The sequence below is a fragment of the Festucalex cinctus genome, chromosome 4, assembly GCF_051991245.1.
Source record: "Festucalex cinctus isolate MCC-2025b chromosome 4, RoL_Fcin_1.0, whole genome shotgun sequence".
Taxonomy (NCBI): Eukaryota; Metazoa; Chordata; class Actinopteri; order Syngnathiformes; family Syngnathidae; genus Festucalex; species Festucalex cinctus.
Genome location: NC_135414.1, coordinates 17,445,763 through 17,469,744, shown reverse-complemented (window position 1 = coordinate 17,469,744; position 23,982 = coordinate 17,445,763). Strand labels below are relative to the sequence as shown.

At 38.4% G+C, this 23,982-nt stretch overlaps 1 protein-coding gene across 1 annotated transcript; it reads right to left on the bottom strand.

The window, feature by feature from the left end:
• Positions 1–529: 529 nt before the first annotated feature.
• Positions 530–23,766, bottom strand: tnfaip8l3 (tumor necrosis factor, alpha-induced protein 8-like 3). Its single transcript, XM_077519411.1, has 2 exons — positions 23,437–23,766; positions 530–2,873 (listed from the first exon to the last, which is right to left on the bottom strand). Exons 1-2 carry the CDS (start codon positions 23,480–23,482, stop codon positions 2,311–2,313), a joined length of 609 nt encoding a protein of 202 aa, XP_077375537.1. The 5' UTR covers positions 23,483–23,766; the 3' UTR covers positions 530–2,310.
• Positions 23,767–23,982: the final 216 nt, after the last annotated feature.

The following is a 23,982-nucleotide window of genomic DNA, read 5'->3' as shown; positions in this document are numbered from 1 at the left end:
ACAATAATCAAAGAGCTAACTTTGATGTTTTTGCCTTTTAGTGTAAAAGAATGAAAGGGTGAATGCTGTCATGATGTCTGAAGGCTCGAGCTCCACAGGGCATCCGATGAAGCAGAAACGGTTTATATGATGATATTTCAAAGTGCATGTCGACAAAGTCATGCCTCGCGTGCATCTTTGTAAAGCCAAAGGGAAACTTGTGGCCTCGTGTGCAATTTGTGGTTTATTTTCCTGATCCAATCCATCCATATAATTCCTGTCTTGGAGACAATTTCAGCATTTAAAAAAAAAAAAAAAGGCAGTAAAGTCTCGCTGTGTTGTGCAAAAGAGTGGCTGATGTTGGAAGCGTATTTGATCATAGCAGGCATGGAAATCCTTGTTTTCCCTGATATGCTGCCTAAAAACATCAATCAACTTTGACAAAGCCCGCCAAGAAGAGAGAACCAATCATTTTCTTGCTATTATCGTCAGAAGGAAGGACAAGATGACGTTGACAGTAAGTCTTAAATAAAAGACAAGTGATACACTCTGGAGAAGATTGTTTTTATGTACAGATGATTCGTGCCAAGCCGATACGAGTCCACCACATATGCACACACACAGAAAAGCACTGATTACCACAATCTTCCAAATGTAAATATACCTTAATGCATGTTGTTGTTGTTGTTGTTGTTGTTGTTTTGGCCTTTGATGCATATTTTTGCACACACAAAAGAACACAATTGGAAATGGGCTTCAGCATTTATTCAGTATCTTAGGTAACACAATTCAGCACACTAGTGAAATGACTAGAGCACATGCATACACAAGTTCTACAACTTTAGTATGCCATTTAGAGAATTAAACACACATGCTACTAGTACTACTAGCGAAGTGTTAGATGTCAACTTGTAGAATTTTATGCCACGACTTGTAATAGGCTACAGTTTACATAGGTATGCAAACCTATGAGCACAACTGTACATAATACATACGTAATACGCAATACAGTTGTGCTCATAAGTTTACCTATGTATATGAGTTGGTATGCGAGGTATGTTAACTTATGAGCACAACTAGTGGCACACTAATGTGATTGTGCTCATAAGTGTACATAGGTATAAACCTATGAGGACAACTATATATGCCACCATTCGCCACTAGATGGCAGCCATAAAGCTGTGCTCAAAAGTTAACATAGGTATGTAAGTTTGGTATGTGAGGTATGCTAACTTATGAGCACAACCAGTGGCACATTAATGCGATTGTGCTCATAAGTGTACATAGGTTTGTAAAATTATGAAAACAACTATATATACCACCATTCACCACTTTTTGGCAGACATACAGTTGTGCTCATAAGTTTACATACGCCTAGGGTAAAACACATTTTCCTAGGGTAAAACATTTTACTAATGCACTGAAATGTGTCATAGGTGACGACAAAGAGCGTAATAGTACACAGACTTTAAGATGACTATCAAAGATATTGAATAAATGTCAACTTTTCCAATGAGCATATAACTAGCAGATTTTTGTGTAACTAGTACTAATATCAATTACAATTTTGCCGCACTCGTAACTATTGTGCCAAATTTGTCCTATTATTAGTGAGGACAAATGGCATAATACTACATGGTATCCATCTTACGGTCATACTAGTAGGGCAAAAGTGGCACTAGTAGTGGGAAAAACGTTACTGGAGCAAACATATTTATTCACCTAATTCAGCTTAGTTATTGTACCAGTCTGCTGAATCGTCTTACTAGTGACGATAAAGAGTGTACTAGTACATGGACCTGAAACTGGATATCAAGGATATGGAATACTGCGGATCCCCATGTTTTTCATTCCCCTAATTTTAAAAGGAAACACGCATTGACTTTTTATCAGTGAAGAGTTCTTTGGGTTGGCTAGCCCCCGCGAATAGTGCAGGTCCACTGTAAATACGCAAATGGCTTTCCGTAAATCCATATCCAGTTTAAGATTTAAGTTTAGTAGAAAGACACAGTCATTCCGCTAGTGCACTGAATTGTCTTACAAGTGAGGACAAAGAGCGTACTAGTACATGGACCTTGACCTGTATATCAAGGATATGGAATAAACGTCTTCCCGTGAACGCATACGTGACACATATTGTCCAAGTGTGTGCATGGAGATACGTGGTCTCAATGAAACAACACTCAATGAGCCCCAGCTGCAGGATGTTACAACTATCTCCATGGAAACAGGTGCAGGAAACAGGAAGTTGACAGTGAGAAAGGAGGGAGTGACGCAAACAGTCCAGGAAAGTGAACAGGGGCGACGTGGAGGCGCGAGAAAGGTGAAATATTAAAGCGTCCCCTCGTCCAGCAGTTTGTTGATGCCGTTGCAGATCTTCCTCAGAGACAGTCTGTACTCGTCTCCGTCCCCGTACAGCTCGGCCAGGAACTCGCCGTGGGCGAAATGGTTGAAAACGTGGTCGATGCGAGCGTGCGAGCGAGCCGTCAGGTGCTGCTCGACCAGCGTGTGAAGCAGGTCCCGGCACTCCAACAGGAGCTCGGACAGAATATTCCGGTCAAAGGTGTACTCCACCTCGTAGAAGGACACCGCCGTCATGGCCGCCTGGTTCATCTTCTTCTTGAAGCGCTCCACCGTGTCAAGCTCGTCGGGGCTGAACTGGTGGTTGCGGTACAGGATGCCGATCTTCAGGGCGATCTTGATGACGTCTTTGATGATCTTGTGGGCTTCCTTCTTGCTTTTGGTGAACTCGCGACTGGTCTTGTACAGCTCGTCCAGGATCTCGCTGCTGGTGTCGTCCGTCAGCATGTTGGCCACCACCATGGTCGCCATCTTGCTCAGGATCTTCTTCTGGGCCTGCAGAGCCAAGGAGCGCGAGTTGAAGCTCTCGTGTCCTTGGGAAAGGAGAGAAAAGAGCAAGAAATGAGAAGGCTGGTCTAAAATAAGAGTTGCTAGGTTTTATAGCATAGCTGTTGATGCAGTTCCTTGAGGTGGCAAACGTACTCTCAATCTGTGCTAAAGTAGAAGTACAAATACTTAAAATGAATAATAATAATAATAATAATAATAATAATAATAATAAAAAATCTCTTCAAAGTAAAAATAATAATTCTAATCCTGTAACTTAAAAACTTTGAAGGGCAGGGGTATCCAAAGTCCGGTCCGAGGCGGCACGTTTTTTGTTTTTTTAATTTGTATTTAATGTATTTAATTTGTATTTTTCTTCTTTTTTTTTTTAATTGGCTCACCGCAAGAGATCAGAAACACTATATTATAAAGTTATGAGAAAAAAGTTAAATGTTGAAGGATATCATCAATATTTTTAAAAAAATAAGCATATTTAATGTGAAAAAGATTGTTACACTTTTGGTTTATATTATTGATGAAATGAAAATTTGTCACACAAACTAAAATTGTAAATAAAAAAAAGTTATATTACAATACATATTTTATAAAAGTTGATTGATACATTATAATGGCTATTACTATTTAGACAAAAAATAAAAATTTCACTGAAAAAAAAATATGATTTGCTGCTTTTGTGCACAGGTCGGCTTTGGTACCATCTGGTGGCATCTTGATGCCAAGGAAATACGTTGACATGTACACACCCGTTTTGATAACTTCATACATTAAAAAACAAAAACATCATGTGCTTGAATTAAATGGTTTTCCTTGCATTTACATACTGTAACAAAAATACACGAATCACGCTACGTCACCTGCTGTGTAAACACTAGCTAGCATTGGCTCAACATTTATGCAACCAAAACAACATGTTCCCATTGCTTTGCTAACAACTATGAGTGACCAAAACTAGCAAAATCAGCTAGGGAAAATACCTAAAACCTGGTTACTCACCTAAAACTGGTTACTCTCATTTTGATTTTCATTTTAGATGAAGAATTGGGCCTTTTTTTTTTTTTTTTTTTTTTTTTTACATTTTCTTGTCATCTGTGGCTATTGAATGTAGTAGGGAGCTTATTTTGGCAAAGTAAGGAGTAAAAACAACATCATGTATATACATATTATGTTCTCAAATGTAGGAAGCAAAAAATAATAATTCTCATGTAATACACCAAATTTACTCATACATGAAAAATGTACTTCATCGACATCTCGTGCTAGCTTTCCGAAGCAGATCTGTACACAACTGTGGAAATAAGTCACCGTGCAGTGTGGAGCTGAACAGATGTACTGTAGGCTACAGTAGTGCGGTGCAAGCACATTCTATAACAGGGCGGCGGCCTTCTTGGAGTTGGCAGCCATGCGGTGGGCTGACTGAGGGAGGAATGATTACTATCTACTGTGGAGAACATCAAACAGCTGCAGAGTGATAACAACGCCTCTGCACACTGTCTGTCCACATGCTTCACAGCTGTGCACGCGTGGCTGTGACTATACTTAGCCAATCTGGTCAAGAACAGTGATGTTTGACATGTGGATGCGAGGAGTTGGATAATGGAAGGTTTATTTTATTTCATTATGGAGCAGATGTCACACTGTGACAAAATTATTGAGACTGACAGTTGGGGAAGTGGTAGCAGGCTAGCAATACTGATTGGACACAAGTATTAGGACACATTGTGGGGCAAGTTAGTAAGTACATTTTGTTCGTGTAATGAGTGCTTCATGTGGTTATAGAATAAAATAAAATGAAAACAAATCTGGAGGTCATCTGCATACAAATTGGCTGATGACATCTGTAGAAGGAAGCACGTAGAGCGTGAAAAGGGTGGGCCCTAATTCTGATCTTTGAGGAACGCCACAGGACAGTCGGACAGACTCTGACTTACATACAGTATTTGATAGAAAGCAGGAAGTGAAATGCACATTAAAAGTGCATTCATCCTGAACAACACATTTTTCCCAAAGGTGTCCTGGGACTTGAACAGCATTTTAATGTGAATCATTATGGTGGTACTTAAGTATTTTATTAGGTGGCACTTACACAATGCAAAAAGTTTGAGGACCATTTGAACATGGCGTGTGTGTGGGTGCATGCGTATCCACAAGAGGCTCAAAGCTGCACCGCAACAGACGAAAGCCGATCGGTGGCATTTTGTGAGTTAGTTTAAAGCAAAATGACATTTTCATGCACATAATTATCCCAGCATGACATTTAGCAACAAAAAGAAAATGTCTGTCTGCAATCATTTCAAAATACAAATGATGGCATGTGGCCTCTTTGTGCTCTTTTCGTATGGCATCATGGGAGGATGAATTGGACCTCTGAAGAGGGTCAACAGCAGGGGGGAGGTTGGTTTGAGGTTGGCAAACGCACAACAGACACATTTATTTATTTTATTATTATTGTTATTTTTAATAAAGGATTTTTATGGACTGAGATTGGCTGGCAAGCAGTCCAGGGTGTACTGGCCTACTGCCCAAAGCCAGCTGAGATAGGCTCCAGCACCCCCCGCAACCCTTGTGAGGAATAAGCGGTCAAGAAAATGGATGGATGGATGGATGGATGGATGGATGGATGGATGGATGGATGGATGGATGGATGGATGGCATTGTATGGGGTGTTGATAACAAATGTCCCTCAGAAACAGGTTGGGAGACTAGTGCACTTGGTTCACTATTGGCTGTTTGGATATCCCCTAAGTTGGATGCTCAGGGCTTGACATTCTTGTACCCCCTCCACACACGCACACACTTTGCACACCACTGCCCCTACTTACTGTTGTTTTAAAAAATTGTTGAATATTAGTTTTACAGCAGTTAGTTGTTTGATCCCAGCTGTGCACATTGAAAATAAATATAGATGTCACAACATGGATGTCATGGTCTACGTTACATTCCAGTAGCAAAATCCGGATGTAACAACGTGGTCTTCATTAGGCAGATCCGTGCTTCACATCACCAGGCTCTTTATCACTGTCATTTCCTGTTTCTCTGAAGCAGCTCTTTGTACTTGTGAGCCTCTGATATTCCTAAAGCAAACTGGAATGATTTGTGAAAGCATACTGATGGAAGCAGCGGCTTTTCAAACTACAAAGAATGTGTGCACTGTCAACTTCAAAAAATTAATCACTGATGACGAGTGAAATCTGTTGGCAGAGCTGAAATAACACATGCAAACACCAGAGGTGGAAAAAAGTACTCACAATCTGTACTTGTAATGAAGTGCAAAAGTAAGAATGTTTTTCTTCCTGTCAATTGTACAGGTATAATATCCATTTCCATATGGAGAACAAAAATAGCTTTTATTTATTAGGGGTGTAACAATATGGGCAATATCGTGATATCGTGATATTAAAACTGCCACAATATTGTCGTCGTCATATGTTCACAATATTTAAAACGAACACATCTGTTAAAAAAGTCAGGTTGATTTCCATTTGTGCAGTGGACCCTCTAGTCACTAGAGTCTAGTGGCTAGTTTATTAGTGCAATTTAATTTTCATTAGGGATGTTTTGGCCTTCTATGTTTAAAATCTATGCTAATTGTCAGATGAAGGGAAACCTAATTTGCTTGTGAAGCGATCAATATGTGCTTGCATTAGCAAGTGCCTCAATAAAGTTATTCGAGATTGTAGGTGGTTTATATGCATTGCTGTTATGTACAAAAGCACAACTGTGCTTCTTTTTTTTTTTTTTTTTTTTTTTTTAGTATGAGCTATTTTTTTTTTCAATATAGTGATCTTTTTTAAATTTTTTATTAATAGCTATAGCCCTAGCTGAGAAAAAAAAATACTGGGCATGCTTGAAGCTGACTCTACCGCGTTCTATTTTATGGCTTTCATACATCGTGTCAAACTGTCATCATTTGCATAGTTTGAAAAAGTACCAAACCTACTTTAACCAAGTAAAATAGAAAGTACAGACATACTCAAGTAAAGTATACCTGAAACATCTACTTAAGTCCAATGACAAAGTATTTCTTTTTGCTACTTCCCACAACTGACAAACATCCATTGGGAAGTTCTTCCTTGAGGCCAAAATGTGCCAATCACGTCCTTGAAACCAGGCTACAAGGCAGAAAACAGCATGAACGATGATGATGATGATTATGAAGAAACACTTTGAGATGTGAGTCAAAGTGTTGGATGGAGAAGGACACGCGTGAGTCAGAGTCTAGTTTAGGATGTCACAAAAGACACTAAAAGCCAGCTCCTCGGCCGAGGCGGCTGTGTCTTAGTGGTTTTCGTGGCCGCCTGCCACCGTGGGCATCCCGGTTCTCATAAAAAAAAAATTGTGTCAGGGTGGACAGACTGCAGAGGGACGATGGACCACACACCCACCCTTTCGCGCATGGTCATGGAACAAATTAGTACCACCGTTAATCTTTGTGACACCAGTCCTGGAACTTTTCTGACACACCTCATATGAAATTGCTATGAACTCTTCATGAAGTTAATGCACACTTTCAAAGTGGTTGCATAAAAATGTTTTGGAAGTTGATTTTTGACGGTAGGATTAGGAACGTTGATGTTGACGAGACAGTCCCTCTTTGTTCCGCTTGATGTTTGTGGAGTGCTGAGTCAACACTTTCTGCTGCATTACATCAAAATATACATACAGTGTGGAACATGGAGAGCAGCCAAAGCTGCCCTGCGAAAAATTACATGGCACCCTCTACAAAGTACATCTGGATTAAATTTTTCACTTTCAGTATGGCAAGGATTAGTAATAGGAAATACATGTACAGGAAAGTATATGTAAGCCTTAAACCTAACACTTAATCAAGTTAACAAGACAGAGAACACATCCTCATGCAGCAGATTAGTGAAATTGCTGCTGTAACATTCGTATATCTTTGATTTTTATGGCGTGATGCAGCTGATGTGTCCAAAAGGAATGCAACATCAAAACCGACTGATGAGATGTACAGCAAACCGCCAACATTTTTTAAGAATTGCATATTTTAATACATCAAACTGTAAAGATACCACAAACTATGCTCTAGAAACACTTACAACATTACCCTTAAAAATAAATGGCTCACATTTTTTGAATATATGCGCCAGAATAGCGCATGCGCTATACATGCACATGCGGCAAAGATTCTCTGTTGCTTAAAGGGCTATTATTATAACTACTACTAAAATTGTACACCATATAAGTAAATAAAATTTGTAAAAAAAAAAAAAAAAAAAAAATTATGCTAATTTTTAACATTTCATTTTATAATTAATTTAAACGTAATCAATTAATCTATTATTTATATCAAATTAATTCTGGCCAAATATTAACTTTTCACTGTGAAAAAGTGTCCCTTTAAGCAAAAATATATATATATTTATTTATTTTTTCACTGTGAAAAATTGTCCCTTTAAGCAAAAAAAAATATATATTTTCACTGTGAAAAATTATCCCTTTAAGAAACAACAACAACATCCATCCATCCATCCATCCATTTTCTTGACCGCTTATTCCTCACAAGGGTCGCGGGGGCTGCTGGCGCCTATCTCAGCTGGCTCTGGGCAGTAGGCGGGGGACACCCTGGACTGGTTGCCAACCAATCGCAGGGCACACAGAGACAAACAACCATCCACACTCACAAGCACACCTAGGGACAATTCAGAGCGCCCAATTAACCTGCCATGCATGTCTTTGGAATGTGGGAGGAGACCGGAGTACCCGGAGAAGACCCACGCGGGCACGGGGAGAACATGCAAACTCCACCCAGGAAGGTCCGAGCCTGGACTCGAACCGGAGACCTCAGTACTGGGAAGCAGACGTGCTAACCACTCAACTACCGTGCCGCCACAACAACAACAAAAAATGGAAATTAAAAGCACCAAATATCACAGGCTGCCTTCCCTTGCAACACGTCAGAATGTTTTTTTGCTGGGCTCTCTCTCTCAAAAAAAAAAAAAAATCCTGCCTGGATCAGATATCACACACATACACGAACACGCAAACACGCACGCGTTGCTGATGACAACATGCAGATGTTTAGCATTGGATGACACCAGGTGACACGCCACCAGGTGCGTGTGTTGTTTTGCTGCAGGGTACAAAAACACGCACACAGACTATGACGTGTGGTCATGGTGTATGTGCTGTGCACACACAAAGGCACACGTTATATTTAACTCGGCATGAAGACCTTTATGTCCTCCTCTAAATATTATTGGTACAAACAGTCATCAAAGAGCTGATATGCTAGTGGGTAGCAGTGTTGTTTCCAAAATATATTTTCTATGTAACTTTTCCATTGCAGTCAATACAGTATTCCTCAGACATGAATGGCCCATTAAGGCTTCATTGAATCTTTTGAAATGTCACAGTGATGACAATTTTCCATGTGGTCATCATTGTTACTGCTTGTTGGTGCTTTGGAGCAGTCAAATATGCAGTTGAAGTGGTTTGAGTGAAACTCAAGGCATCACGTTATATCATATCATGTGACTTGTGCTTTTGCGAGTGCGGGTGCACCTGCACTCTTGAAACTGTTGGGTTAAAAGTAACCCAAAATGTCCAAAATCAAATCTTCAACTCTTAAAGGGGAAGCCAACCCCCACAAAATGTTTTGACTATAATATGTTCTATGCAGCCCCACTAGTCTAAATATGGTATTCTGGTTAATATTGCGTTATTGGAATATAAGTTAATAAGCAGCAAAATCCAGCAATTTTTAATCAATATTAGATGGCGGCCATTTTGCCACTTGCTGTCGAGTGAAAATGACATCACAGTTACTTCGGTCTCGGGTAACAACCAATCACATCTCAGCTTCAGAAAGCAGGTGAGCTGTGATTGGTTGTTGCCTGAGCAACTGTGATGTCGTCTTCAGTCGATAACAAGTGGCAAAATTGCAGTCCCCTGAGATAGATAAAAACGGCTGGATTTTGCTTCATAACTCATATTCCACATAATATGAATCAGAATGTCATGTTTAGACTAGTGAGGTAACATATAACATTTTATTGTCAAGAAATGTTTAAGGTTGACTTCCTCTTTAACTGCTGGGTCAAAATAATTAACCTTGGGTAAAAATAACCTCATCTGCTCCAAATCTACAGTTAACCCGAGAGTGGGTTATAGGAAAAAATCCCAGCATTTCTCCCCCCAAATGAAACCTTTTGTCAGACTCTGATGATAAAAAAAAAAAAAAAAAAAAAAATGTTTTGTGTGTCTTTATGTGGCTCTGTATCATCGGATTGGTACCGGTCCGTGCTGGTTGGGGTTGAGTTATCTTTGTAAAGACTGAAAAGTTGACACAGCTCTGGCATTGTCTCTAATGCGATTTAGTTGACTTAAGATTTGGCTGATGGCGGACGTATCCACTCGTGTGAATCTGGCAGTTTATGTCTGCTCGTAATGTGGAGAGTAATGCCGGGATATGCTCCCACTTCAAAAGTGTGTTATCCCAGAGGACAAACACAGCCACACCAACCTTACATTAATGCTAACAAAATGTCAGAGGAAATTCACTTCAACAGAAGGTGCATGACAGCTTGCCTTTCACTGTTTTTATCTTTCCCATTTCATTTTTTTTTACACATTTTTTTAGGCTGTGAATGAAAAACATTTTAATGAGCTTCTTGGTTAAAGCGAGTGAACACAGCATTAGCATGCTAACTTAGCATTAGCATGCTAACTTAGCATTAGCATTAGCATGCTAACTTAACATTAGCATGCTAAGCTAGCATTAGCATTAACATGCCAACTTAGCATTAGCATGCTAACTTAACATTAGCATGCTAAGCTAGCATTAGCATGCTAACTTAACATTAGCATTAGCATGCTAACTTAACATTAGCATGGTAAGCTAGCATTAACATTAGCATGCTAACTTAGAATTTCATATCGCTACTGCCACCTGTGACTGGAAAATGAAATTGTATTTTCGCTTCTTCATGTGCGCAACATGCAGATGATGTCACATCTGCATTCCGCAGACAGGGCAGGAAATTCAAACCCGAATCCAGTCTGAAAACTAATGGCCAGAGGCTTGCAGGAGTTCCCATTATGAAGAGCAAGGGTGTTAATCTACTAATAAATTTTTTTTTTAAAAAGTCATAAATGATCAAATAAAAAGGCTATTGTAAATATATTTTTGGGCAAATTGTTACAAAGTGCAGCTTTAACGAACCTGAGCAGACAGAGGATGGTAAACCACAGTGTGACTAGTTGGAATTTTTTTTAAATTCAGAATCTAGACAGATTTTTTGCTATTCCAAGTCTCTCCTCCTCTCAGTCTGTCCTGTAAAGATTCCACATCGGCCTAGTATTTTTAACTGCCACTGTCACATAATGCCTCAAACACGCCAGCCCTGAGCTGAGCTGAGCTGAGCCACGTGTGATCTATCTGTAAATGTGAAGAAGAAAAAAAGTAGATAATTGCGAAAGAAATGGTCTCCACGCATCTTAAGTAAAATGTCTTGTTCATGGTCACGCCATGTTAAATCTTTCCCAAGGCATTCTGGTCTGAAGGAGGTCATTCACCTCACCATTAACAACTATTCAAGATGTAGCGGGGCAATCGGAGCTGCGGGGTTAATGAATAATTCCCTTTTAATTCCTCTAATGCTTTTCATCATCATGAGTTGAAAGTTCTTTTGCTTTTCGTGGATGTGGATTACTTATGGTGGCAGAAAGTGGAACACATAAGTTTTCTTTTTAATTTTTGTTTTTTTTTATTGGAGGAGATGCTGTACATCCTCCTGAAGGATCTGCTTACTTGGGGTAAAAAAATGACCATGACAAATGAATATTGGTCTTTGTGTGCAATCTGTTGCTGTTAGCACTATCTGAATTTATTTAAGTGGATGTAGCTCGGCCAAAACAGCAAAGGCGTATACGGTAATGAACACTTAATAATTTGCGTGATTCTCAAGCAAAATGCTTTTAGCCTTATTTGATGTTTTGTCCCTCATCTGCAATGTCCCGAAAGAATTGACGTCAAAACAGGAAGCGTCAGGAGATGCAACTGATTAATACGCTGTTGGCTTGATTGCCTGTCACGAGGAAAGTGGAAGAAAGTGACATCAGCGACCTCCACCTTAGCTCCCATCACAGCCACTCTTGCCCTATGGAGGACTACACGACCAATCCAGTCCTCTGGGGAGAGCAAGTGCTCCTCGAGACATCCTGTCTGATCAGATAGTGGACCTTGTGGGATCATTGCTCTTTGACCTTTAACTGCTTGAACACTAATGTTTCAACCAGCTGCGGACTGTATTGTTTAGTTCGCACAGAGCCAGGCCCGCTCGGCTGGTTAGTCGGGCATGGGAACTGGCTACAGGCTTTTTCTGCTTCCTTCGCTCCACTGTGGGAGATTTTCTCTACCACTCTGCTCTGCCAAATCCACATCACGAACACGTAGGACAGATACACAGGAAGCTTTTTGTATATAAACAGCAAAATTAGATTCTTGGCATGTTAACTAAACTAAATAAAGCATGGAGTTTTATTCTAGCTTTTTTTTGTTTGGTTAGACTACATTATATAGTATTATATTTGGTTTAATATACAATGCTTAAATATTTTTTGTTGTATGTTCTGTTTGCATGTGTTGCTCTTCCGTGGATTAAATTACCTTTGCTAATTTCTGTGAGCTCAAAAATTCACATTATACAGTAGCCTTGAGCTAGCATATGTAGTTGAACATTCTGGTGTTTAAAAATATATTTAATTGTATTTTGTTGTGCAGCTTCATGTGTGATTAAATAGCACTTACTTGAAGGTTAAGATTTGTAACATCAACGCTAATTTCCTTTAGCCCATCTATGGCTGGTATGGGCAAAATCCCATCTTGCCTCACTCACCCAATCAGGTGCTATTGAGCGCACCTGAGTTCGTTTCACACACCTGGTGAGAATTAAGGGACGAATACTTCTTCTCCTCAGTTGTATTGTTGTGTTTTGTGTGTGAAATTTTGTTTTCATTTAATTTCCATATTAACCGTGGTGACACCCCTTTTGTAGTGACTCACACTTTTGTATCATACAGTATTTCTTTTAAGGTTCACTTATTTTGGTCATCCACCAATTTAATAAAATCAGTGGGTTGTTATGGTAAATTATATTCCGAGATTTAGTGCCTTTTTAAAATAAATAAATAAATAAATAAATAAACAAACTATTTTAGCATTAAGCTAGTGGGCTTTCATTACATTACACAGTTGTGCTTGACAACTTACATTCCCGAAGGGTAGCCTATGTAAATGTATTTATGAGTGCACTGTATGGTGAGAAAAACTGCTCAATGCCCATAAAATAAAAAAAAATCTGTGGCAATTGTTTTGATGTTTTCAGAGGTTGAAGTTGACATAAGTAGAGATATTGGAATTTTGGTGATTATTCATAGCATTTTTGTGTAATTAAGCGATGTTTAGCTTTTGTACATTTACAGTTATGCTCATACGTTTACATTCCCCAAAGTGTATGTAAACTTTTAAGCTTGACTGTATGATAAGCAAGCATGCTTTGCCTCTTATTAAGAAGTATGTGTGCGATAGTCTTCATTTCCTTACAATTGTGTAACACAATAGTCTTCCATTTCCTGACAGTAAATGTGTGTTTGAATGACTTCCAATATAGCTAATGCAGCTGTTTGAAAAGGTTTAAATCTCTTCGAAGTCTGTGAGATTGGTAAAACTGTACGTAAAAGACATTATATGTTCACGCTACATTTGTGGCTTTTCACTTATTGCAGGTGGGTTTGAAAGATACAGTATCCCCAACGATAAAGAGGGGCTTACTGTATATGAACCTTTAAAACTGGATCTCAAAGCGGTCCTTTAAGAAAATGACTAAAAGTTGAGAACTGTGTCTACTTTTAGCCAAGTGTTGTATTCCAGCACTGAGATTGTCTCCACTCCACTACTACCAAAGTCTGCATTCAAGTATAAGAAAAGGATTATTAAAGATGCTTAAAATAATAATGATAACAAGAAGATGTGTTGTTGCAAACACCAGTAGTGTTTATTTTGCACGTCAGCATAAATGTTGTTTTGATGATGTTGTCTCCATGGAAACTCAAAAGTGTAATAAAGTGCTCGTGTTTTGGTGCCATGTTTTACTAAATTCTTATGTTGACCATGGTGAGTTCAAAACATGTGCACAGCAAATTACTGTGACTGAAAAGGGCTATAATCTTTCTTTTGATTTTTATTTATTTATCTTCAAAATTTCTTATTTCTGTCCTTGTGTGAAATTAGTCCACTATGACCAATTGCAAAAGAATGGTTTCAGTAGTTGTGGCTCAGTTGTTGCCACATGCTCAAGATGCGCAATGATTCCAAATAAATCCAATGACTATCATTACAAAACAAGACACTCTTTGTTTATAAAGTACTTCAAACATCACTTGACCAAACAACGTTTTATGTGGTCGGTCTGGTTAACAAGAAACCTCCTTGACGTCCACCTAAAGGCTTTTTTTTTTTTTTTTTTTTTTTTTGAGCAGCAAGTTTGATTTGTCTCCAACACAATACAGTATCTCTTACTGGTGCTTGATGCTAAATTCCCCTGAAGGAATCAAAGCTTTTGGAGAGAGAGAATTTTGTGCTGAAAAAGTCTTAAAAATACAGCATGCACATTTTCATTTCACACCATTCACTCAAGAAGGGAAAGGAAAATGTGTATGTGCTTACATGTGTGTGTGTGGGCGGCGTGTATTTGCACAGGTGGAAAAATAAAAATCTGCAGCTATGTCACATCATTTGAGAATGAGTGACAAAGATATATAAACCTGGAGGAGGTGGTAGAAGAAAAATGACTAACTGTGTAGCTCCTGTCAAAGTCCCTTTGCGTCAGATCCACGTTCCCACTCACTCGTAACATCTTTCCTCCTCCAGCATCATCGCCTTGGACTCTTTTATTTTGCCAATCTCTTCCTCTCTGACTCCATTTCAGTGAGCCGTGCGCCAAAGAAGTAAATGTTTTCCGGCCCTTGTTGAGTAGCTTCTGTCATTGGCCCCGGCCAAGTCTCAGCATGACGTATAGCATTGCTTTAAAAGAGACCCACACGGAGGTGCAAAGGCTCCCCACTCAACACAAGCACAATCATCCAGGCAATGCCAACCTTCCCCATAACTCTGGCCTCCTGGCTTGTTTACAGTTAACCCATTTGGACACAGTTTACCTCCAAGTGGGCCTGTGAGAAGGTCCAAAAAGGACCAGGATGCAATGCTAGGTACAAGAAAACTAAAATAAATAAATAAATAAAATAAAAATAATAAATAATAATAAAAAGAATATATACCTGACATCCAAAGACATCCATCTTTTCGCATCTTGAATTCAAAATGGTTTTCAGTGTGACGAGCAATGAAATCTGACCCAGGGCTAAATCCGATGTCGTGCTGTCACGTTGTGGCTTCTAGAGTACAATTAGTAACCGCCGTTGAGCACATCTGCTCTCCTCACATGTTGAATCAGAATCCATTGAGGTTGGACCACATGTATTTTTCTATTCAACAGCCATGAGGAATAAAAATAACTTGAACCATTATGGACAAGATGAAGATAGCGGTGATGCATGTTCAGCGGAACAAGGACCGCTCAGCATCATGGGAACTCATCAAATGGTATGTGGGCAAGTCCTTCAATGGAACGAAATGACATCACATACCAAAAAGAAAATATGAACAGTGGATCAGTGGAACCTTTCAAGGCTAATGTCTCAGATGTTCTATATTTTGGAACTGAACTTTGTTTCTGTGGTAAAACTGCTTCCTAAGTTGCACACATCAATAGCATGCGAGATGTCATGCAAGATGTCACCAAATTGTGCTTTGTCCTCAGCATAGCAAGCATCAAAGGATCAATTCTAGATATGGGTTTTTATTTTCCGCTAACTTTTTGTGGTGCTTTTCCAACTCTTATTGTAAAAGAAGTATCAGCCACAACAAGGGATGTTAAGACTGAGAAGAGAATTTAGCAATAAATTCTGTTACATTCCAAGCAAATGTATGGATGAAAATCTGATATATAAACCACAGAAACAAAAAACACTTGATTTTATAGTTTTACCACCCACACACTTTAAGATCCAGTTTGAGGTCAGTGTACTAGTACGCTTTTTCTCAGCAGATAAACAATTCAGCGCACTAATAGAAGAACCATGTTTTACTAGTATTTTTTTTCCCCCACAGTTGTGTTGTCCTACTAGCATTTTTTAAAGTTGACCTTCTAACAGAGGTGGCAAATCCAGGTCCAGAAATTTAAAACATTGCCACAGTTTGGCTTTAGCCATAGGTGCTAGCTAGCTAGCTAGCTAGGTAGCTAGATCCCCAGGAGATTGTTTACCTGGTGGTTGCTAGCTAGCTGTTGGGAGCTCGTTTACCTGCAGGTTTAGTAGAAGCACCTGTGGCTAAAGCTAAACTGTGGTAAGGTTCTTACTTTCTGGTCCTGGATTTGTCATCTCTGCTTTTTTTCAGTGAGAACAACACTAGTGCATGGACCTTCAAATGAATCTCAATGATATGGAATAAATGCTCAGCTTGCTATAAAGCAACAGCACTGTCTACATGTCGTTTCAACTGCAATAAAACTATCTTGTGAGAAGTGAACGCAACAGGAAGGCCTCATGAAGTTACATTAAAAAATGGACGTGGAAAACAATCGTGAGCAAAGGCCATCGGAGCTCGGGTGTCAACTTTCCGTGTCACCTCAACGAAAAGGTTGCTCCTGCTTTAATTGGAGTGATCAAAATGGATATGTGTTTGCCTTTGGCCTTGAAAGCCAGATAGTATTGAGCGTAAAGCCCCGGTTCTGCTCCCCTCATGGAAGCGGGCCCAAGCACCACCACTAACTAATGACAAGGAAATAACTGTGGTTCACGTCCTCACACAAACACACATTTGAAGAGTTGTCTCAGCCTCGGAGGGAATACATTTCTGCTGGAAACTTCACCCTCTCCATTGACAGCGTAAATCCAACCCCCCACATGTGTTCACTCTAATCCAACCAAGACTACGGGGAAAAATACAAATCTGTCACATTTGAGCCCCCTTTTCCTTATTCCCAATAAATGTCGTAAACCACACATGTATTTCTGGTTTGCCTTGTGCTTCCCACAGGCTTTATTGGAGAGCAAGAGGGGAAATTATTTGTAATTTAGAAAGTAACACTTCATAATGAAGCACAGTTTTAAATGGGTTATTAATGATGTAATAAACTGTTCAACGAAGTTTGTGGGATCACTATTTGGCAAGTTTGAGCTACTGCCTCAATTTTCTTCTTGCTTACTGAATATTTATTTTCCTTATTGATTCTCTTCAGTGCTCTGTTGTTGCTAAAATTCATAAACAGCCATGGGAGTCATCTCTGAAGTGCAAAGTGCAACTTCTATTTTTAATTTAGAATGAGCAAGGTTAGGCAGGAACGCAAACTCATTTTTGTTGCGGGCGCCCTTATAGTTATGAGGTCATTATGACTGTGAACTCATATGAATTTATGATCACCTCATAATATCACATATACACAACTATTTCATGAATAATTTGTTTGGAAATCAAAAGCAAGTAAAAACAAAATGTTAAACTATTTTTCAATGTATTTTAAATTTGAATGGTAACAAAAAAATACTTGCAATATCTTAATGTTACTAAAAAAATAAGACAATTAGCAATTTTAGTAATTCAGCAGGAAACATGAGATCACATAAAATGATGTGGTCTGCGAGGAGAGGAACTAAATTAAGTAAGGCCACATAGCCTTGTCTTATAGATAAAAGGGCTTTTTCGTATGGCATCTATACAATTACAAATCTTTTTGGGTAGACGTCAGTTGTGAGCGGAATTTCACCATTCACGGCAGGCACTTTAAACTATTACAGTGGAGCACTGTGTTATGAACATATCACTTTGTTCAGTTACCAGGCTTGCAACACAAAACACTATTACCTCAAATCATGTGTCTGTGGTGTTTTGTGTTGTGTGTTAGCATTAAACTAGCAAATATTGGAAGGCAAAGTTGTGTAGTTTGTTTTAGATACACAATATGTAATAATTTTTGTTTTATATTTGTTCTACAGTAAACGTCATCTTGTAATGACATGAACAGTATTAAAATCTTTTTTATTTTTTATTTTTTATTTTTTTTTAATTGGAAAACATTCTCTTCTTGGCTAGCTTGCTAGCGCCAATGCTAATAGTAACTAAAAACAAAAGGTTTCTCCCGTTTCTCTGTGCCGTGAAACTTCTCTTGAATCAAAAAATTGAAGGTAGAGTGAGTTTATTATTATTATTATTATTATTATTATTATTATTATTATTATTATTATTATTATTATTATTATTATTATTATTATTATTAATTCAATCTCTGGTGCAATAACCTTATTTATTGACTGATTGAATTATTTCTTTATTTTATTATCTGTTCTCATTGCTGCTGGACATGTAAATTTCCCAGAGGGAGCCATCCCAAAGGGATCAATAAAGTCAAGTCTAAGTCTAAGTCTAAGTTTCTTTCGAACCTTGTTAGATAAACAAACACATTTTATGGACTTAGCTGAAATGTTATTCATCTAGGTTATTACTGTTGTTGCTGCACACTGGGAATAATAACATTATATGAGGTCATTCCAAGGTAATGTCTCCATATTTTCTTGCTCACACTTCATAATAATGAGCACAATTGGTTCTGTTGTGCCAGAGTATGTGAGGGTGGGGAAATGTGGCGTTGCCTTTTACTCCACCTCGTTTATTATATTTGCTATTCGCCACAGTCATGATCGACTTTGAGCCAACCAGTTTAAAAAGCAGAACTGGATAATAGTCTAATAGTCCAATAGTCAGGTACTGCTTGCGTATTATCGCCAATCAAACCACAGACTTCTGCGAGGCCTGCTCGAAATACCTCTGTGGTTTAAGTCCATGTTTTAGAACGCACATTCCGCTCCCATAGAATGTTATGAAACATGTCACATGATGCATACAACACCTGCAAGTCTTAAGGTTTGCTCTTTGCAGCGACAGGGGAAAAAAAATCTCCTGAGTTGCCTTTTCCACATTTTCCCCCGCTTTTTAACAGTTTATGTTAGAATTTTCCAGAAGCAGTCCGTAGAGCCTGGGGTGTGGGTGTGGGTGTGTGTCGTGCGCAGGGGTGCAGTGAGCACTCTCCATCTGCGGATCAGATTAAAGAAGTGGGGGATGCATGCAAGACCAACATACTGTCTCTTATGGAAAGCCTATTGAGCATTTATTCCTTCTACTTGAAAGCCAGATTCAGGTCCATGTACTAGTTTGCCCTTTATCCTCACCAGTCAAACAATACAGCTACTAGAATGATTGCTAGTGAGACTTTTGACCTCGGCTATCACTAATGCAAATATGTATCTAATACAAAAGTCGGTTCATTTTGATGTTATTTGTGAGTTTAGCCCATTGTTAGTACAGTCCATACAAGGATATCCTTGCTGAGGATTACATTTACGTTGTGTCAACAAACAACAGCTTTACTGTCTTTGTTTTTATAACACAACCCAAAGAAAGTGGCCCTCATGCCTCTATGCATGTCATGGCTGGCATACACTTAACTACACTAGCAAACACTTTCTCAACACGTCTGAGTTCCAGTGTGATGTTGAAGTCGGCAAAAATGCATGGAAATAACTTTAGCAGATGGCAGATTGAGTTCTGGGTGACTGAATCATCGAGATTATGTTGCCAAAATAGGCTGTGAGCTGACTCACTGTCCACTCGCATCATGGCAAAGTCCATAAAAGAATCGTCTTTGCCACCAAGGAGGAATTTTGTGAGGGAAAGTGTAACAGGTGATTTGAAAATAACTCACGGAATTAGTGAAATAACAATGGAACAATTTTACATTTATAGCAACAACTCCTGGGCAGGCGAACAATCAAAGAAATACAATACAAACGTCATGAGTGTATAAAACATGTATTAGATAAACTAGTGCTGTCAAAGTTAAAGCGTTAACTAATTAATTAATCACAAAAAATATCGCATTAACCATGTCTTAACACAGGTTAATCACAATATTAATTTTGACCATTATGTTACATTAAAGGTAACGCGGGTTGTGTTTGAGCAATAAAAATAACTGCATGCATTAAAGTAAAGTATTTAAAAAATGTTTGCGTATGACCCCCCCCCCCCCCCCCATTTTAAATTATGCAAGTAATTAAATCATTAGAAAAAGATGGGGATGATAAAAAAGCCTTTTTAATTAAGCGATTAATTGTGACTAATCAAAATTCTAAGATGTGATTAATCTGATTAAAACATGTTTGACAGCTCTAACATAACATAACATAACATAACATAACATAACATAACATAACATAACATAACATAACATAACATAACATAACATAACATTACATAAGTCAAATAAAATTATAGCTTACCACTAAAATCTAACTAAAAACTTGACAATATTAGTTATTTGTGAACAACTAATTCATTGCTTGACAATTTAAACATCTCACTGGGCAACCATGGCAATCACAGCCTGTCCTGTCTGCCCATCTTGTTTGTCAACAGTGGCCTGAAACGGGCCGCCGGGAACATAGTGTAAAGGTAGACTTACATGATATTAACATTATGTAATAATATCAACTTATTTATGGCAGTAAAACCTTTCAAAAGTCAACCTGCAGCATCTCGAAAGAGATTGTGTTTGCGAATTACAGTAAGTTGGAAGACTTGAACGTGCACATGATCTTGTTTTGCTGTATAACCTGTCTGGATCTTCCCTGATGCACGTCAGAGGTCACTGAGAAGAACGCGGGGGCAAGTTGTATCAGAAAATATGCTTACTAAGTAACAACAATCATAAACTGCTCAAGCCTGAAAGGTCACCTGAAACAAAACACATCAATATTTACTCTTTTGACACTTTGTTCCTGCATACATATTGAGCGCTCTATTTAGCAAAAAGTATGAACTTTGAACTGAAAAGAACTTTCGTAGTAGTCCATCTTGACTTCATTAAAAACCATAATGCAAAAATGTTGACCTTTATAAGGCAGTCATGCTACTTATTCTTTCCCTTGACAGTAAACCAAATGATAAAAAGTGCGGTGCAGCCACAAAGCAGGATGCATTTAAGTATGAGTCAGACCCTATTGGATGAAAAAATGTCATTTTCCTTCACTCTCACAACTCAACACATTCCAGACAGGAAAGTCTCCTAGACTTGAATTTATCTGGTTTCGTAAAGACTTTGACAGTCTCGGACAAAAAGAGAACGTTTACTGGATCGTCTCAGCTGCGTATGAAAGTCGGGTTTCAAATCTGGACGTTGCCATGCCACACTTCAACTGCCACCTGGCTCACATATCAGTGCTCCGCTACCTCTGCCAGGGGATCAAAAGACAGACAGACAATGCGCCAGATGGACAAACAGATGGTGGAGTTCAGCGGAGTATCATTAACATACAAAGCGCAAAAAAACAAACCAGACAAAAAAAAAAAAAAATCCATAATTTGGGATAACATAGTAAATAACTTCATCAGACAGCAATTCTAACACTCGTGTCGACTTGCTGATTGACTTGTGAAGCCACAACAAAGCTTTGCCTGCTCACTAGGGGATGTCACTTGAGCAATGTATTTTAAAATTTGAGACCCACTACACTAGTGCACCATAGTCATTCTACGAGTGTGCTCAATTGCCTTACTTATAAAGTCAAATAGCATCACTAGTACATTTATCAGATATCAAGGAAATGGGAAAAAAAAATGTTCGAATGTTTTTCTATAGCTGACTACATAACACGATGAACGCTCCAGTAAAACTGATCAAGTATTTACGCGAGCCGCGTCAGAGAGAAGCGTTGAGGGACGCTGCGCCCTCCCTCGGATGTGTTGGTGAGCAAACACGTGTTGGAGCTCACCAGTAACTGGCAGCGACTGAGCCGCCTTTCACCAGTAGACGAGCCGGCCGGGCTCTCTCAGGCATCAGCATCGGCAATCTCACAGCAGCTTGGACTTATTGTACATACAGTATCCGCATACCAACAGCAAATACTCGTTTTTTTTGTTTGTTTGTTTGTTTGTTGAGAAATTACAGAGCTGATGAAAGCCTAGTTCAGGTTGTAAATGCCAGAAAAATTAGAACCCAATGGACAAAACAAACAAATGAATATAAGCATGTTATTATAGTTACAGTTATTATAAGCAATTATTTATCATTAGATTAAGTTGTATAAAGTAGAATGTATGTGGTATATGAAGAAATAGACCCATATGTTGTTGTTTTTTTTGTTTTTGTTTTTTTTAGGGACGTCACGATAGTGATTAGTAGCAGCCAAGGAACCAACCAACTAATATTTGGAGACAATATTCATTTTCAGTAAAATGGAAAAATTTTGGTGTAATAAATAAATAAAATACAAATTCCAACTCTTAATTTTATTGAAACGACTCTAAGCATCGTCTCTATTGAACAACTTTTCAGATTTGCAATGTTTTTTTTGTTTTTTGTTTTGTTTTTACCTAACAAAAAAAAAATCTGCGAGCTTCCAGGAAAAAGTTTAATGAAAATCCTACAGTATATGCAATTTTCACAAATGTCCAAAAAAGTGAAATATTAACGTGTCACTTATATTTGTTTTAACTTCAAACAAAAATGTGCAAAAAAAATAGTGCAGAAAGGTCCCTGGGTCCCCAGAAAAGTTACCTGAAAATTGAAATAAATAATTCCCTGAAGTTAGCACAGTTCTAAACTGATTCTTATCCACCTTTTGATTCTTAAAAATAGATTATTAAAATATTCCTTAAAATATTATTCTTTTTTATTCTATTGCAGTTCCTTATACTTTGCACATTTCGATCTTCTGGATGGGCACCAGCGAATCTATTTCTGCTTCTGCAATATCAGACTGTGTGTGCATCGCTTTCATTGTCCAGGAAGCAAATTGACTGAGTTCACTCCCACAACGGCGCAAACACACCTTTCTACCTGTGCCATCTACAAAAATACAAATAAATAAATAAATAAATAAACAAACAAATAAATAAATAAATACCCATGCATAGCTAGACTGTCCTGGGTATGAAAATAAGGCCCGCAGAGTTACATGTTATATTAAATCTAGAGTACTCATTAGATTATCTTTTTTTTTTTTTTTTTATCTCGAATTATTGAGTTATTTTGAATATTAACTCAAAATTACCCATAAAATTCTAATTTTAAATGTAGATTATCGATTTGAGTTACTTTTAATATTAAATCCAGATACTCATATTATTTATTTCTTATATGTATTAAATCTAGAGTATTCATCTGTTTAACTTTCAATATTAAATGGTACAAAGTAAAATACTCAAAGGTCTAATGTAATATTATCTCTCAAGTGCTCATATAAAAGAGCTATTAGAGTTACTTCAATTTTTTAAATCTGGAATAGCCATTAGAGTTACTTTTAATAAATGCGGAATAGCTGCAGTGATGTATATATACTTACCCACAATGTTAGTGTAAGATGTTAAATAAAGGGCACCTGTAGAGTATGTGTAATACATGAAAAGTGATGAAGAGTACGAGCTGTAGGTTATGAAATGAAAGGTGAGTCGTGTACCTGGCGAGAGGTCCCCATCACTTTGCTCTCCGGAGTCCGAGTCCATGTTCTCCTGCAAGACACAAGGAGGTTGCAGAAGCGCTCTGATTCCTCTTCTGTCGTGCTCTCTTCTCTTCTGATTTTCTTCTCTCCCCACAAAAAAAGGAGAAAAAAGACGGAAACCACAATTTATTTTCTTCCCACTGAACTTCCCTTCCCTTCCCCACCCAGCTCTTGGATCACTGCAGCGGTAGGAGGAATGCTATAAGGATCATTTGCTGAGCTGTCTTTTTTTTTTTTTTTTTTCCTTTTTCTGCTTGTGCTCGCTTCTCCTGACTCCTTCACTTTCCTTCTTTCTTCTCCCTCTCATCTACTTTTCTGATGCCCCGTCTCGGTCCGCCCTCTCTCATTCTCGTCCCTCCTCTTCCTCCTCCTCCTCCTCCTCCTCTCATCCGGTGCTGTCCACTCCAACTCTTTCTCTACCTCTTTCTGTATGCAGCCTATTCCTCCCTCGCTCTTTCTCTCTTCCTCCTCTCTCTAACGAGTGAGAGCGCTGCCTGTGTTTTT